General features: G+C 40.1%; 1 protein-coding gene across 1 annotated transcript in view; it reads left to right on the top strand.

Annotated features, from left to right (window-relative positions):
- Window positions 1-5,773: 5,773 nt before the first annotated feature.
- The window catches only part of KCNK5 (potassium two pore domain channel subfamily K member 5), a 32,077-nt gene continuing 19,053 nt past the window's right edge, over window positions 5,774-18,797 (top strand). Inside the window, exon 1 of the mRNA XM_054399124.1 lies at window positions 5,774-5,959. Coding sequence (XP_054255099.1) covers window positions 5,774-5,959 — 186 coding nt within the window. The remainder of the gene's footprint in view (window positions 5,960-18,797) is intronic.

The raw sequence follows: 18,797 nt of genomic DNA, 5'->3' as shown, positions 1-18,797 counted from the left end.
ATGTGGGTTTTTTCCTGATGTTCTAACTGACTCATTTTTGTGCCAAGTTGCCTCCCTAGAGTCATATCTGCTAGTGACCTAGATTTGCTTGCTACTTCTACATCAGGTTTTGGCATGTGGAAGGCATCATTGCCTTCAAAGGCAACAGACATTGAAACACAAGATGCCTCCAAACCCTCTTAATATCTATCCTTATAATGGTCTAGAGGGGTAGAAACTGTAAGTTTAAAGCCACTAGTAGCTTGCAAGAACTTCATTTGCAGCATGGCTGTGGGTGTTATGTCTCAGTTTTTGCTGTGTTCTTTCCCAACACCATACATCACGAAGGAGGGAACACAAAGGGACCACATGACAGGCAAAGGGCTGTGGAGGTAGACTACGCCAGGCATTCTTGTTTTCTTAAAAACTCCTTTAAGCATAGAAGGAAGAGGCACATGGATAGAGACAGTGCAGGACATGACCCTTCTTTCATTCCAGGGCACCAACCACAAAACCAACTGTCATCCGTAGCAAGATAGTCTTTAAAATTCATAATCCTTTAAATGTATTTAGCCTTGCTTGATCTTTCTTTCCCCAAGATAAGACCCAAGCTAAAGTTGCTGCTGCATTTAGAAGAGAATAGATAATAAGAATATGATCCTTTTCAATAGTTTTCAAGTTTATAGTTGTCCTCATTTGTTGTCCATAAGTCTTTATTCACCCACGAGAGATGAAAAAAAGGCATTGACATTCTCTCTGCCTTTTTTCTGCCAAAATCAATGTGGTGATTTTGTTTCTATAAAGGGAAGAGCTAGGTGGGAACAGCTCCCCAGGCATGTTGACTAACAAAACGTGAGCACTACATGCTGAGCATGAACGGAGCCCGATGTGGATGTGGGAACTGCTCAGTCACACACAAGGCCCTCCGTTGCACAACCTGGCACACAGACATGCAGCTGCAGAACCAACTGCAAGAGGGAGGAGGCTGACAGCTCTTTGAATTCTTGCCTGTAATCTGCTTCTGTCACATTCAGGCAGATAGTGTAACACTGGAGAAGACTTTTGCACTGGGTGACAGGAGATTGCTAAAAGTTAATGTAAAATGGTTTGGGAAAGAAGTCTTGGAGCAATGTGCAGCCATTCATCCATATTGCCATACACAAATAGAACTTAACTCCTTCTTAATGAAACAAAAATAAGACTCAACAGTGATGTTCTATGTAACAAAATAACAGATTGTTGCATTATTCACTGACTCTGTTGCCATGGTACTCAGATAGCCTTGAGCACACTATCTGTAAGAGTAACGCTGGCAAAATGATGGCAAAACACAGTTTGAGACTGATATTATCTTAGTTGAGTTTTTGTGTACAACTGTATGCTGAACTGCCTAGATCATTGACATGAATTTCAGTGTGAAGGATTATCACAAGCATTTCATACTATCAGTATTTACCTGCAAGACTGAGGTTATGGTAAACCAGAAAAAGAAGGCTAGAGTCTTCCTTTATAAAATATTTTTGAGGAAACCAGGTTTCATCATCCAGTTATAAAGACCCAGTGACTGTTGTGGATGGCTGAGAAACAAGGCAGTTAAGGAAATACAACCAGAAAAAATGTTGAAATACCAGGACTTCCTGATGAAGACATTTCTCTTGAACACTGCAGATATCTTAGTGAAAACCAGATGATCCAAATGCATATTTTTCCCTGAACACATTCCACACAGGTATTGTACTCATCACCAGTTATTCATTAAGCAGCGTGACTAATATCTGTCATGTGGTGTTTGTTCACTCATTATCTGTCCATGGGTGAAGAATTCTGTTGCAGTGGTATGCAGGTTGTTTTGGTAAAGGTTTTTATTTTAAAAATGTTATTTAATATGTGTTGCCATACATTCAGGGCACAGAACATGCTCTGTTTAAATGCTTAGCCCAAGAGGCGTGAACAATTCCATGGGGAATTTTGGAACTTTCTACAAATGTCTTATATGGAATTCTGCATCGTTTGCAGACCAGTCTTACCCTTTTTCTATGCACCAGACTGTACCAAAGATAGCACACCCCTCAACTGACTTAAAATCATACATGACTAGATGTGTAACACTTGAAAGGAATGATGGAGTTGTTCAAATTTAAATGGATAAAGAAAAGTGGAAAATGCAGAGCTGACAGGCATCATCAAGAACGAGCTATCAACCAGCCAAAAATAAATTTCCAAGCAAAACATGGCAGAGGCTTGAAGAGAGCCTCATAGTTCATACTCAGCACAATATGCAGTCTGTACCACCACAAGACAGGTTTCCTTTGTCCAAATGTCTTTTATTTGCTCCATCGAAAACATTTTCTGACATTTATTCATTCATTTCAGCCTGTTCTAGGAAACATCTGTACAGCAAATGTGTCTTAGACACATAGCTTGAATGGAAGAGACTTCTTTCTGGACTGAGCAGCCTGAAATAATGACCTATGCAAATAATACAAATGATTGATACTTGCAGTATGGCTCACCACAGTGCTATATGCTGTTTCTCCCTTGATTTTTTAAACAAAATTCAAAAACTTTTGAGTGAATAACCCCAGCCTTTTCATTAACTTAGCCTAGTATGAAAAGCTGTGGGGCCTATGTGGCAGGTGTTGTGGGTTAACAATAAAGGTACTGTTTAATGCAAGGGAAACAGAGAGTAGAAAAGGGCCATGAATAAAAGGATATGGAATCTTTTATAAGGTCAGGAGAGGCATTTTAGATCAGGAGGTGCAAAGAGAGGCCATCTACAGAAAGCATTCCTTCCTTCTTGCCATGCTCAAGACAGCAGTGTGAAATTATGCCTTGTAAATAGTTCTGCCAAAGACAAAGGAATCAAAGTGAAATATCTGAATGCAAGTTTGCTGATACTAAGAGGATCACCTCTATTTGTAGGCTAGAGTTCCTGAGGGAATAAACTCCTTCTAGATGGTATTCCTTACCTGGCTTACCCCTTTGAAACTCGGAGAAACACAAGGAGACAGTCAAACAAGTGCAATAGCATTTCAACACAGGGAAAACGGTATGCGATTTTCAGGTTTGTTTGTTTTTAAACACTGACTGAGTTACTGAGAGCACTAATTATGCAATCAGTCACTAAAAGTTTAGAGTAGCAAGCAGAAGTTGAATCAAAATTGCAAACAAACTTTCTAAAAAATGTCTGAAAGTGCTTTTGCTCTTATCTGTGTTTTATAATTGCAGTAGGTTTAGGGTTATTCCTGATGTTCCTTGTGCATTGTGCATTTAGGATAGTGTTTCAATGGCATAAGTGGGCTTTTAGAGACTTCAAGACAGATGGAGAAGAGTACCGTTTCAAAACTTAATCAAATACCTAGATGTTACAAAGCACAGATGTTCAGGGTCAGGAACACACAAGTGTAATATTGCTATAATGTGTTAGGCCACTGCTGCTGCTGTTGGAATAAGCTAACCATTTGCAGGTGTCTCAGAAGAAGCTGCAAGAGCAGAAAATTTTATCATAGTTTGTCTATAAGAAGAGTTCTTCCAAAATACTTGCCATAAGTATTTACATACCCTACAGTTTTTAACTTTGTTAGCAAGTGAGGCAAAGATAGATGCTTACATTATGTGGCCAATGGCTTTTCAAGTTTTGCAAAGATCATGGGCCAAGTGATAACACCTGGGAATCATTTTCAAGTAGTAATTATGCTTCATGAAATTCTTCTTTTCCTTTTAATTAAAAGTTCTGCCTTACAACTTCATGAAATATCTCCTCTTTTTTCCTTAAAAAAAAGTTATGGTAGTTTCTCTGTGACACTCGTTATTTTTTTAAATGTTTATTATTATTCCTTCTACCTGACCTCTAGCAAATATAAATGCTTTTAAAAAATTTATTTCATTACTAAGTTTTGTCAATCCTTTCCTCTTCTTAATGTTTCCTTTACCTAACTGGGGAATCCCATGCAAAGACAGTGATGCTGATCACATAACATGCTTGTGGATTTTGTGGTTTCTACAGTCCCGCTTTTAGGCTGCCAGGAGCCTCTTGCAGATGTATTTTCTCTGAGCACTATATATAGGTTATTAGGAAGGACTGGTGAGGGGTTATGCCATTTTCTGTGGACAATCTCACAAGGGCATCCATTGGGCATGATTCAAAGCTTTACAGATAGGTGTCTCTGGATACCTCCTAACCAAGGCATGCTCCCTTGCCTTTCACACATTCTCCTTTTATGTTTTGTCATACTGTTTTGTGTATTTTCTACTTGTTTCCATCCTCTTTCCCATGTTCCTTCCTCCCATTTCAGCTATATCCGCATGGGAAATTTCGGCTGGCTTATCTCCGCCTTTTGATGTGTGGACTCCAGCTGACATACCTATACATCCCATGATCCCTATTGCTGATGCAGTTGGTACAGACAGCTCTGCATTTTTGAGCGCTTTTCTCTTTTTGGGGTAGGGGCAGAAAATAAGTTACCTTCATAAAACCAGTACTCATAAGACAAACTATGTCCATGAGTGCTTTGCCAGAGTGCATAACAGATAGCTAGCTCCTCTCACTGCCTTGCTCTTTCGCTGATCCATTTAACCCCATTTCCAGCCCCTTTCATTCAAAACCAGTTGTCTTCCTTCTGCCTTTAAGTGTGAATGTGGAGGAAAGTGCACTCGCTTGTGGCTGTAAGCATGCTGCTCCTAGGTAAGGCTTCACGAACTGGGGGAGCCTCAAGTGAGCTTCATCCCACACAGGATTTTGAGTCTCTCGTGGAAAATCACTAACCGGTGTCTTTCCCTCACTCCCAAACTCTCAGAGGCATGCACGGTGTGCAGATAAGAACATTCATTGAACGTACACAACGCATGAAGAAATGGAGATACAGCTTCTGGTGCGAAGGATTTCAACTGCAAACATGCGAACATCTTGGAGAAAGGGTGAAATCTGGCCACAGTCCCCCATCTTCTCTCCACAGAGGTCCTCTTCACCTTCCTCCCCACACTTTGCTGGATCCAGGAAAGGCAGAGCTTTCCTTTCGCTGCTTTTCAGCGTCGAAAACGAGGAACTCCGCTGGACATAGCAGCACGAAAGAAAACCTAAAATGTAATTGAGGGACTTTGCCCCTTTATTCACACGGCTAAAGGAAAAATATGGGGAAAATAAACAAAACCAAAACAAAACCCACGGCTGAGAGCGCAGGGCTCAGCCCTGTTCAAGGGCGAAAGCGCCTCGGACCGCGTTCACCTCAACGGCCCCCACACCCGCTCCCAACGGCCGCGCTGGCAGGGCGGGAGAGGAGGGGAAGAGAGGTCGCGGCCTCACTCCCATCCCCCGCGGCGGCCCCTCACGGGCGGGCGATAGTCAGAGCCAACCACCGCTCTCCTGTCCTGCGGAGACCGTCCGCCCCTCACCGGGGCCGGGCCAGCCCGCAGGAGGTACGGCAGCACCCCGGAGGCAACCCCCTGGCCTTTCCCTCGGCCATAGATCCGCATGCGCGGGCGGGTGACGGGGGGGGGAAGCGGGAGGGCACCAAATTCAAAGCGCTGCTGAGGAGGGAGGGGAGAAAACTGGGGGAAGGAGGCAGACAGGGGAGTGGAGTGGAGCAGAGCAGAGGAGGGAAGAAAGAGGGAGGAGGAGAGAGTGGGAGGAGAGTGTGTGGAAGACTCCAAGGGAACGCGGCAGAGGCCAGAAGAGGAGGCACGGCGGACGGCAGGGGAAGGCAGAGGTGTCAGAAGACAGGCAGGGCGGCTTCAGGCACTCCCAGCTGCAGCGCGGGGCAGCCTCCCCTGCTCCGCCCGCCCTCCCGCCGGCACTATGGTGGACAGAGGACCCTTGCTGACCTCGGCCATCATCTTCTACCTGTCCATTGGGGCGGCGATCTTCGAGGTGCTGGAGGAGCCGCACTGGCGCTCGGCTACCGACGACTACAAGCGGCAGAAGACGGAGCTACTCAAGCAGTTCCCTTGCTTGGGCCAGGAGGGGCTCGACAAGATCCTGCAGGTACAACGGGCGCCGCCGAGGCCAAGGGGTGCAGGGCGGCGGTGGTGGCGGCGGGCGGCGGCAGCAGGTGCTGCCGGGCGGCCCGGAGCGGAAAATACCGCTCCTTTAGGCGGGCAGGCGGGAGCAGCGCTGCCGGGCTGGAGAGCGAGGCATCTCCCTGGGAAATCCCAACCCTGTGGCTGCATCCTCACAAAGCCCGGTGCCAATTAACTGTCCCTCGACCGGGAGCGCGGGGAAAGCTCTTAATCATTCCTAGCTACTTAATGACAGAGTGATTAAATGGGTCCGCGTTTCTTTTTCTTTCTCCCCGAAACGGTAGAAGAGCTTGGGGCTGATTTTGGTTTTAGCTGGCTGGTCCTGGCATTTGGAGGAGTTCACGCACAGAGGGTGCGCCCGCAAGCCCGCCCGTCTGTTGCTAAACCCAGTAGCTGTGAATGCGGCTCTTGTAGCAGCCGGAGTGTTTGTTTTTTTTTTTTTCTGCCTCAGTAGATGTTGTGTTGTGAGGAAGAAGGGAAGGTGATGCCAAGCGTCCTGATCCCCTTCTGTTTGATCTGACTTCCTTCCTTTTATTTTTTTGGTACTGAACACTGTCGTTGTGAGGAAAACGTGTCTGAATGTCCGAGTCCAGGTCCCGGAGGTCAGCTGGGGTAACTGGGGGAAAAGGCTGAATGCCTCGCACGGGCATTTGCAGCTCTTGTGCTGTTATTTCTTACTTCAGGAGAATGACTTCTGTCGAAGCCATAAGGAGTTGATAATCGTCCTATCTCGTTTATGTGGCAGAATTCCTCTACAAAACTAATTATTAATAAATAGCATGTATTAAATCATAGAGCAGTACAAATTGGGTTAGTAACTTTTTATAGATGTAGTATCCATTAAAATATGGTGGCAAGTGATGGTGAACCATGAAAAATAGCTCAGCAAGATGTGTGGGGCATAAGTGAGAATGAGTAACTTGGGAAATTATTTCAGAATTGTTTATATTAACTAGATCTTCTGGTCATTATGTTTTCGATTTGTTTCTTTATAATTTAAATTTACTAAGGGTGATCTGAAATTTGGAAGACTGGGAAAATGGTTCATTAGTTCTGTTGGTATAATTGATACTGTGTGAGCTTAGAAGAGGGCATCATTCTTGATCCTAAAAGTTTGTGGTTTAAATTCCACTTCAGTTGGTGGCTGCTTTCTGTCTGCTTCCGATAGCAGACCTTCTTGGTGGCAGTGTCCTGATTGTTACTATTTTAGTACCCTATTAAATGTTCTTTTGTAGTATACAGTGGATGGATGGGCCAATGGAGGCTTGAAACTATAAAGGGATGTTGGAAAGTGAAATACATAGATTGGGTTTTTTTAAGTATGCTCTTGCTGTTATCAAATCTTACCGAAATCTTATTCTAGGTTAAACCCCAAACCTTTTTAACATCCTCAAGGAAAAAAAAAATATTTTCATTGGAAGGTATGTTAAGCTTGGCATGCTTAACTCAATGCAAAACTAATGGATCCAGTCTCAGTTTAAGATGAAATTCATGTTGGTATCAGAGAATAGTTAGCTGGCTTTTTTCCTTGTGATCCTTATCACAATTAATTCTCAAGTGTCAGAAAGATCATTACTTAAAATACAAAATGAGAAGTATAAACTTATTGGGCACTTCATTAGAATGGATTGTTTGACAGACCACACTGTAGGATGGAGATGGGTGCAGGACAGTGAGGAAAAAAAAGTAGTCTCTTATGAACTATGGCCAGATGAAAATATTTGGTTTGAGTATCTCTCTACATCACAACGTGGAAGGCCTTCCTTCTTCAGCGCATGGTAGCTCCTGATGGTATTCTTATGTTCATATGATTTCACTTTTACCTCTACTACTTTCAATTATACTTCAGTTTCTATGTTGAGTCTTGCTGGTCCGATGATTCCTCATATTTCTGTTGTCTTAAGTTCGGGTTAGATAAAATGAAAGTCTTGCCTTGCTCTAATTTCACTCTTCTGGTAACTGGAAACTTCACTGCCTGTTTTCTCTCATACTTGTAGTTTTTTTCTTATTCAACTGCTATGTGAGAAGTGATGGGAAGAAGGGGAATGGTATTTCTTACAGAAGAGGATGGCAGGGTGAAGTCTAGCCTAACTGAAGCTCTCTGGGGTGTAGAAGTATCATGTAAATGGCATCAGGAATTCATCAGGAGTAAGCTGTAAAGTGTATCAGAAATAGGCATTGTAGTCGTCCTTTCTCAGCCAATATCCTAGCTGTCTCTGTTGGGCTCTGCTGAGTCTTTGAAATGCTCCTAGCATCTGTTTTATTCTCTTACCATCCAGAATGTTGTTGATTTGAAAATGCGCATTTCCTGCCCCTGTACCCCAGCCCCCACTCCCGCCAAATCTTTGCCTCTGTTTTGTTCCTGAGCATCTTCCTCTAGCCTCTTCCATGGGCTCCCTGAATTTGTTCTTGGGATTTTCCATGACTTGACTAATTTCCCTATTCTTGTATCTTTTTTAAACAGCCTTCAGTCTTCATCTTAAAAGCCTTTTCTTTCACTCTGCTTTCAGTCCTTGCTGACCCTCATGTGACTCTACAGAGCTGTATTGAGCTTTGCTATTACTTTGCTGGTATTCTTTTTAATGTCCCCATTTAAAACGTGGTGGGTAAAGTTCTTCAAACAGTATAATCAGCTACTGAATGTTACATGGTTGTTAGTAAATGCAAGGATGCTATGACACGTTCCAGTTGAGCTAGCAATACTGATTTTGTTTCCAGAACCACTCTGAAAGGTGACAAGGACTTACTCAGAGACTAGTTCTCTGCTGCCCTTGTTCCCCATTCAGGTTAGCTCTTGGGCTCATCTGAGCTTAACACTAGCTGTATGTACGATAGAAACTGTGTGCATGGCTACAAAGGTAGTGTGATCTTAACCACTTAAAACACAAGTAGGTTATCAACAGACTTTGAATTCACATACAGACTAGTATATCTGTACCAACAGTTTAAGTGATTATTAAGAGGGCTGTATTAAATACTGTCTGAAGTGTACAAAAAAATATTTTTACAACACATCACAGTAGAAATATATTGCAATAAATACTGATCTTTATGCATTTAAGATACTCAGAAAACTCAAAAGCTGAGTATTGTAAGGTACGCTAAAAGGAAAGATTTTCCCTAATCCTAACTGAGAAATGTCTAAAAATAAACTTCTTTAAAAACATCTTTTAGAAGTCTCTTATGTGAAGAATCCATTTCCTTTTGATTATTTTAGGTATCATATAACTATGTGCTAAAGAAAGTGCTTTCAAATCTTCTTGGACCAATGCTACATAGATGCTGATTTAAAAAGTGACTCATTCTGGACCGTATGGGGTGGTTGCTGCCTGCCTGTGGTCTTCTGAGTAGAGCTGATTGCTCAGATGAAAATTTGTCTGAGGTGCTTCACATGACAATTTATGTAGCCCTCCAAAGATACTCAGCCACAATGATGTATTGACATGAACTATGCAGCCTCACTCCCTATGTGCAGTAACCTTAGAATAGAAATGTCTTAATGCTATGGAATATCTGCAAAAAGAAACATTTTTAGTAGTGATATAAGTGCTATATTTATTGAAATTAGAATAGTGCAACACCTCTGTCTGTTGAATAAAAAGTCTATGGCTTGTCCTTGCCACTTGCTGCTGTGGCCTGGGACTGTAGGAAGGAAGAGAAGGCAGACATCCACAGTGATAATACCTTTGCCTACCCTGCTGCAGGAATGACTTTTGGTGACAGAAGCCAATATAAGCCAATTCATTTATTTCCCTCTTCTCCAGTTCCTTACTTTTACTGTTTATTGCTCCATCCTGATTGTGAAACATCAGCTTAATGATAAAGGAACTATTCACGCAAGGAGGAGCCCTCTTGACCCTGATGTCCCTAATGCAGGAACTAAAGGTTTGCCAATACTCAGCCACATTTTATTTACTGGGAAATCTCTCTTTCTGGCCCTCCAAAGCCATAGAAAATTTAATGTTTCCCATTGGTAAACATCAGGGTTGGTGAAAAAGGAAGAACCTGAGGATGAGTGAAAATGGATACTTTCTAAATTTTATCCCTCTGTTTTTAAAGTAGCTGCTGGCTCTATTTAGGAGAAGCAGACAAACATACTGAGTATGAGAACAAATAATTGAGATCTTTATTTGAAAAGCATACAAAACTTTAAACAGGCCTGAGAGATAACTTTAGAGACCTAAATGTTTAGACTTAAAGCCCAGTGCTGTGAACAAATATTTGGAAGACTTTTAAGGAGAGCTTCTGCTGGATGTACATGCCACACAGAAGGTTTATGCTAATGGAAATAACAGTCAAGTGGCTTAATAATAGTTTCTCCCCTCTATTTTCTTAAAGCCACTCCTTCTCTACTCACATATTGACAGGTGCATTTACAGGATTTTTTGTGTTTGAGGATGCTGAAGTTTGTATCTATATTTGTTTATTCTTGGAGTTTGTCAGTTTTATTATGAACTTTAAAAATACTCTCTGACTCTGAGCACAGTTTTCCATAATGCTTTCCTCCCAAGCTCCTACGTCAAAGTTTAAATCTATGTGAAATACTCTTGAGTCTACAAAAACTAAGCTAGGTTTTAATTGCTTTTTGTTAGTTCAACATTTAATGAAGAAATCATGACTATTCCTTGCATTTTGTAGAGGGATTTTCCCAACATAAAGTTAATAGGAGCATATTTTTCATCATTCTTCTCTTGATGTATGAGACTCAGTTCCTTAGTTGGAATGTCACATGAGCTGTTCCTTTCAAGACTTAAGACTTTTGCATGGGCTGAACAAAATCAAGCTGAGCAGCTATCAGACAAGGACAAGTGATTGCCCACAGAAAATCTTTAACTGCAAAGTGGTTAGCAACTACAGCTAATACCTCTTAGATAAAAACGTGACAGTGCAAATTAAAAAACCTGAGAATTAGATCCTGCTGGATTTTTCAAAGGTATGTAATTATGCACCCTCTAAGTTCATCAGGGATGAACTGAAATGAAAATACAAGACCACTGTCAACCCTTCTGAATTCACCCTGACATCTCAGACTACGAGTTACAGAAAGTGCCACTGCATCATTAGGAGAAGAAAAGAGGACAAGGCTATGTTAATCCACAGCTTTTCTCTGTATGTTTCTACATGCAAAATCGCATGTAAGCAGGCATGCTTTTCTATTGTGTGTTTGTTGGTTTGGTTTGGGTTGTTCCTCCTCCCTCCCATTCACGCCCCCCCCCCCCCTCGTTTAACCATTATGTTATTTAAACTTTTTTGGAACATAGTTAAACAAAGCTAAAAGTGCACACACTGCAACTCTCTGGTGATGGAGCAATAGCAATCGATCAGAAGTTATAATTTTTCTGCTATGGGCTTTTCCTTTTTCCTACTGTGGACTTAATCCTTGAGTGCTTGAAGTATGTTGTCTTTGTTTCTTTAGGACAGAACATTTGTATTATGTGACATGCTACTTTCTGTTGCTACATGTGTTTTCTGACAAGCTCTGCTCTACAGACTATGACATTCAAGGAAATTTTACTGATTTATCAACAGCTTGTTGTCCTAAAAGATCTTGGAACCCCTGCTTTGGTTCATACTGTATATATAACTATTGCAAGATACCTTCTGTAATTGGTGAACATGCAGTGTAAAGATGACTTTGTATAGCTTTCCTTTTTTAAATCAAATTGGGGGGGTTTTGCTGTTAATACTAATTAAACAAAATTAATTGTTTTGCTTTTCTCTGGATACTGTTAACCTTCACAGCAATCATGTTTCATACTGGTACTGCTAGCAGATGCCAGCAGGGTAATGTGCAACCAGAAACAAGTGGATTCCAAGTGGCAGTTGATAGTTTCATTAGCAGGAGAGCAAGTAAGAATGGTGTTCTGTTTTGGATCCTACTGATCACAGTGCTGGAATTTGCAGAGATTTTAATTTGGTGCTGACTATGATCTTATGGATTGAATGCCTATGAGCAGGTAGTTAAATTTCTTCATGGAGTATATCTTTAGGTTTTGGTTAGGCCAAAAGGAGTTCAGAGTCTGCAGTCACACCTGAAGGTCTCTACAGTGCTACAGATATCTTCAGGAAAGCCACACTTAGATGCAGATTTAACCCCTAAAACAGGGCATGCAATACACTACATTTTCGCTAGCTGGATTTATTGAAGGGATAGCTTAGGTCTGAAGGCTCAGCTTTGTCTTTCTGTATTTCCTGTGTTCATTCAGGTTTCTCAGCTGATTCTATGTATTTTCTCTAAAACACCAAGTTCTTTAGCAGGGTCAGACTGGCAGGTTTTTTTGTGTCCATCCATCTTAATGTTTTGTGTTAGTTGTGTACTCATCAACATTTTCATTGTAGTCAGAAGAGATCCCTCCTAGGCATTACTTGCTGTAGAAGCTCTGATTTAACAGTCGAATCAGTAAAGAAGTTTGTAATTTTTATGAATTTTTGGGGGGCATGGTATTGTGTGAACTCTAGTGGATCAAAGGCACTGTTAGGTGCAAAGTAGCTTCTGAAGTGTTTTAAATTCAATCGTCATGCATTGTTTTCATGAGAAACATGAGTGACGAAAAAGGACTACAAAACTAATAATAGCATGTATAGCCTCTGTTGAATCTGAAATCAAATTCCTTCGCTAACAGTATGTTTCTGTAGTGTTTCCTGTGCTGGACCTCTGTTGTGAGATCAGTTGCTACAGATCAGCCCATCTGTAGGACTATATTTCTGCCTTAAAGAAAAGGTAGATGTGGATTGTGATTGAGCAAACTAGCAAATACTAAGCTGACTTTGTTCTATGCTGGCATCTTACAGATATTGTGTAAGCAGACTCCAGCTGCTGAGAAATAAAATGCAGACCTGTGTGTCTCTTTGAGGTTGCAACAGGTGCAAAAAGAGGTTCCAGTTGGACCTATTGCAGATATCTGAATTCAGATCCTTCTTAACAAAGATGCGAGTTGTTTAACATTAATTTGGACTCTAAAGTTAGCCATAAAATAATGGCAACTAATGGGTGATAGCTAATGGAACTTGAGAAGGTCCAGAAGTGGAAAGCATAGTCAGACATTACACAGTATTTTTGGTGGCTTGGCTAAAGTACAAAATTCATTGGTGATGACTTCTGTGTGACCTCCAAGTGCTTACCTTGCTGCTCCTCTTTATTACTGCCAACCCACTTCAAGGGAGTGAAAAAAGCTTTAGAGGAAAGTTTCTCAATAATTATGTGTGATCCCATGCTAGAGAAACAACACCTGTAGTAGATATGTTTGTTCTGGCCTGTGAGGGAAGTGAGGCTGAGCCTCCTCCAGGTACCAAAGAAACAGGGGAGATGTTTGGAGCCAAATAGCTGTATAAAGAGAAGTTTAATCAAACTCACTGGTGGTACCAACTTCTACCTTGGCTTCTCTTTCATCAGTCTGGCTGGAACTCTCACCCTACTATATGTTGGAAGTAGTTAACCAACAGCTGTTACTGTTGCTGCTAACCAGCTTCATGTGCTGTAATGCAAATATGTTAAAATGAAGTTAAATAGTTGAACTATGATAACTTGCCAGTTAAATAAGAATTTCAACCTTCAAACCAGTGTTAAGCAGTGTGTATGTGACTGCAGAATGACAGAAGGGCAGTTTTGTAATCAAGGCTTGCCTCTTTAGCCCAAGGGTTTTTGAAAAGCTCTGGCATTTATGCTTAGAAAATCACTATTTCTTATTGCTGTCAGTGCACTCTGAAAGCTTTCCACCTGCATCACTATCAGTTTGCCCTTTTAAAATGCTACTTGCATGTTTCTGACCTTTTTTTTTTTTTAAAAAGCTTTTGGGGTAGAGAGCCAGAGAAAGGAGAGGAAGAATGAAAAACTTGGAAGTTGTAGCATAAAAACCATAAGATGACTTTATTATGTCTCTGAGATTTGTTATGGTAATAAATGGATTTTCAAGGTAGTATCTTAGCTGGGTTGTGACTGTAGGATAGCTATGCTTTTTCATGAAGTTGCTGTGTAGTCTCTGCAAGGTCCTAAAGCTGTCAACTTGATTAATGAAATGAGCATAGATGTCTTTATCTAACATTTAAGTGAAGTAAAATATAGTTCAAACTCTGAGAGTGCCTGAGCTTTATTTGCATGTGTTTTGAGAATGCCTGCTCAGCGGTGTTACAATCAGATTATTAGTTGGACAGCTGTCTCCACAGCTGGCTGTGTCTTGTTTTTTCTCCCCAGTGTTTCTCTTGCTAGTAAACAAGTTTCACACTAGTCATCGCCTTTGTGCTTTCAGATGAATTTATTAATCTTTCTTAGGAAATATTTATTAATTTTTCTTAGGAAAACAGTCTCACTTATTTGAGGTAACTGCATCTTTTCTGTGGTTTTGATGATTCTGAGAATCTTGCATGGACAAGCATTTTTAAGCTAGAGGGTTCTCTATTTAGCAGTGTGCAAGTGCTTCCTCTTTCTCAGCTTCTCAGAAGGTAACAAATGCATGCTGACATCTAACTGTTCAGCATGCAGGAAATCCAGGATAAAAAGGAAGAGTATAACAAACAGAAGATAGCAAAGTGGTTTGACTGTCTTACATCCTCAGGGATGGGACAGTTGAGAAGTGATAGGGCACACTGCATGTCAATGCTGTAAATTACTTCTTGCCTTCAACTTGCCTTAGATGTTTAGAAGTGATGTGCAAATACAGCAAACTTTGAATCTGGACGTGTGCAGAGTTTGCTAATCTTAAAGCTGAAAGATAGTTTTCGGTTAACTAAACTTATTTTTCCACTTATTCAAGACTTTCTACAGGATATATACAAGAACTTGTTTAATGTTGGTTTTTGACTTTGAATGAAATGTGATAAAGACTGAAAAATTATTGCATCAGTCTATGCTCTGCTTTTTTTTTTTTTCAAAGTTATGGATTGAAAGCTGTCTTCGGAAGGAAGCCCATTCTGTGTACTTGGTAATATAGTGCCGAACATAATAGAATAGAAGATCGTGTTCCAGTGTACGTGTTGTGTGTGATTTCAAAGTTATTTACGGTTCTTGCAAAAATGGGGTTTGTGTGTATGCTGGTGCTACTGTGCTTAAGAAATATTCTAATGCATAGGCAGCTTTTAACCAGCAAAAGGATGCTATTACAAGCTATGCACTTGCTCTGCAGAGGAAATTAGATAGGCTAGGGAAGTTACGCTTACACTTTTACAGATCTGAGGGTGTCTAGATCAGACTGTTTCCAAGCATGCTTATCATAGTTACTGATTGCACTTCTTTCTGTCCTGCTTTAACTGTGCTGGCTGATCTCTATATTTGAACACATTCATCCAGAGCACCCTCTTTTTCTTCCCCAATCTTCCTCAAAGATCAGTCTTCAGCTAATCTGGTGTTGAAGGGATTTACAGTAACATAACAAAATTTTGTTTCAGGTTAAGCCCTGGATAAAGCTAAATACATAGTAACAGGAGTTTTAAGGCAGAGAGCATTTCTGTGGCAGGATTTTTTCCCCATGTTACTCCTCTTAGCATAAACCCATCACTTCCTTATTCATACAAAGCATCCTGTCCATGTTGACATGGAAGCCTGCCTTGCTTGTCTGATGGACCAACACAGGGAGAGACACTAATGTGGTCAAGGTTATATAAAGTTTTGATTGATCTTGGAAACTTCCTTCTTTATTTGGCTTAACAAGGTGATTCAGTAAAGGCCCTACCACAAAGCACTAATGGCCCACAGCATGACTCTTTCTTGCTCCTGTTCCAGAAGTCAAAATTATACTGAATTTAAAATGTTGCTACATTTGGTACCCTGCTCCTCCCAAATCTGTTCACTTTTAGTTATCTTCTATCGATTTGATGCTGTTGGGACAAATGTTTTTATTCCTGCATATGTAAACTCACTGAACTGTCAAGCAAGTAACAGTTGTTACTGGAACTGCTTTTTAAAACTTTTTTTTTTTCACTTGTTTCTCCTTAAGATAGGTTGTAAAATAGGAAACGAGACATGTGGTGCTATTAACACACTTTTGCAGCAGCAGCTTCTAGTTTGTCTTCAGCAAAGAAGCAAGATCTTTAATATTGTATTGAAATTTGAGGATGAAATACAGATTTGCTTGTGAAACTGAAAGACTGTAACGTTTAGGTCCTAGTTACTAAGGAACAAACTCCAAACAGTTTCTACTGTGTTCTAGCAAAGTAACTTTCTGTACATTTCTTTATCTGAATTATGTTTTTCTGCATGGCTATAAAGGGGAGTGAGCATAATATGCTTCCTAATACAGTGTTACTTTATGCTGAAATTAAGTCACTGAGTTGAAAGGTTTATTGAGGCCTGTGTAAGTGAACTTGTCAAGCATGGATTACACCTGTGTTTTGGCTTGTTCTAATGAACTATTCTCATACACTGAAAGTGTGTGGGTGGGGGGTGGGGCAAGCAGCATTTTAAAGTTGACTTCCCTTTTTACTTATCCAGTGTAGGACCAAAACTTTTCTGCCCAAATATTCCAGTTTACACCATTTCACAGGGGGGGTGAAAATCTCAGAGATTAACTACTTCTGGGTTGTTTCTACAGGTTTTACGGTCTTGTTTGGATAAGGGAAAAAATAATTGGAACACTTCAAAGATATGATTCCATCTAGTAAATTAATCTGAATAAACTGTTTTTATTGACACTAGGATTGTTTTGGTTTAAATTAAATCTTCTTAGATCAATTGGAGCTATACGGAAATATATTATTTTGGACATGCAGAATGCTGCATGGTTTAGCATCTGCTTATGCAATCGGTACCAACTCTGTTGCAACAGTCTCATGTAAACACTGTCTGGTCCTAACCCTGCATAGTATAGGTCACAAACTGGTGTGAGGGCTTGATTAAACTCAACTCTTCTGCTTCCACTTTCTTATCTCTAAAGTAAGGACAACAGCATTTTCCAAAGCCTATTTTAAAGGGGAGTTGGCTACATTAGTCACCATGTATGCATTCAGATAGGAAGGAAGCCTAATCTGCTATTATAGATTGTTCCAACTACTTAATTTCAGCTGATGCAATGTAAAAGTTGTTGAAATAATTTTTTCTTTCCCTTTTCAAGCCAAGGAAAAGTGTTATAAGAATATTGACAGCAGGGTCATCAAAATTGAGCTGTATTAATGAAAGCTATGAAATTATCTGACAGGTTTTATTTCAGAATGAGAGTAATCAGATGCCAAAGAAAAGTTGGGACACTCAGCATCTGCCGAACAGCTGCCGTTCTCATGCAGAAGTAACCTTTAGAAAATTAGTCTTCAAAATATGTCTATGCAGAACTTGGGAAAGTGAAAAGGAAACAATTCTATAATTTCATTAATCACGAGGGTAAGGGAATGTTGGTGAAGCACTGAATATGCTTTTCATCAAAATAGTTTAACTAGTTCATTAAACTGGAATGTAGTCCTGAAACTAATAAGGGGAGGGAAAACTGACATCAACCATTAAATTCTGTAGTCATGAGCTGTCAAAGAAGCCAGCTCCCTTTTCAAAAATGTTTACATTCATTGCTCATAAGTCGAAAGAATCAAGTTAAGTGGCATTAGTTCATTAAAGCATAGGATCTGCAAGTATAACAAATAGGTAAGCTTTAGCATTCCATTTTGCAATGACAAAATAGTTCCAGTTAAATAATTTGCTGAATTAAGAGTTTTACTTATTATTTAACTCTGCAGAAAGTCACAAAAAGGAAATAACCTTGTTCATCTCTTTCCATTAATACCACTCACATTGTTTGTCCTGTGAATTATGACTTATAGGAAAATTAACTGTCCATGCTATACATCATACACAAGCAAGTCTTAGTGCATGCTGTAAAAATATTGACATGCCTCCAAGAGGTTAATATCCCTACAAATTAGAACTTTTTTCCAGAGGAAACAGTAACACCTATTTGTGCTGCAGAATGGAAGTAGAGCTCAATAATTTTTTAATTTTTTTAATGGGCTTTTACCGATTAAGTCTCAATTTACTAATTTACTTCCCATTTCATTCTAAAATAGAAACTTTTCTAAAACTTGGGGGTTAATTGCAGGATAATTTTCTTGTAGAGCCACTGGTATATTCAATAAAGGAAATTGTATTTTATGGTGCTTGAGCCTTACTGAAAGACCTTTTTAAACTCCTATTAGGAGTCTGGCAGGAAAAAATATAAATCAGACTGGTGCTGCAAAAGTTTTTTGTGTTCTATTTAGCAGTACAGTTGTTCCTTTTCAAGTTATTTGTTTTACTTTTTAAAATTTATCTCTTTCGTAATCTGCAACATGTCAGCCCATGAGGACGAACTCCAGCATGCCTTTTGAGTGGTACCCAGAAAATTAAATTGAAATTGTTTACTCTTTGTCACAACTTCTGTCTGAAGAATTCCCTTACTAAAAGGATTATGCTGTAGGATAATAATATGGTCACCAGTGCATTATAATTGTAATAAGGATTTCAGATCAAAAATCTTGTAATACCACAGTGTAGAAATATTTACATTATCTAAACCAATCACTGTTAAGATGAGTTTTTTTGTTTTGTTTTTAATACCAGCACTGGGTTTTGGGTCAAATGACTTTTGTTTGTAATCTTGTGTTATAGTTTCTGATATAGAGCAAAAGAAAGTAATGATATCCCCCTCTGACTTTATTTTTGCAGTACAAATTACTTTGACTGACCCATAGTAATCTCCTTGGTTGTCTAGCCCTTGTCTGCCTCTGTCCCCTTTTCTTGAAGGCAGATGACCAGAATTACAGATACGATGCCAGCTAAGTTTCACCAGCACTTTGCAGAATGGCAAGTCGACAGGGATTTTGAGCATCCAGCTATTGCTTGAAGTTCTTCC

Source organism: Indicator indicator, chromosome 2 (genome assembly GCF_027791375.1).
Source record: "Indicator indicator isolate 239-I01 chromosome 2, UM_Iind_1.1, whole genome shotgun sequence".
NCBI classification, from domain to species: Eukaryota; Metazoa; Chordata; class Aves; order Piciformes; family Indicatoridae; genus Indicator; species Indicator indicator.
This window is presented reverse-complemented; position numbering and strand designations above follow the sequence as displayed.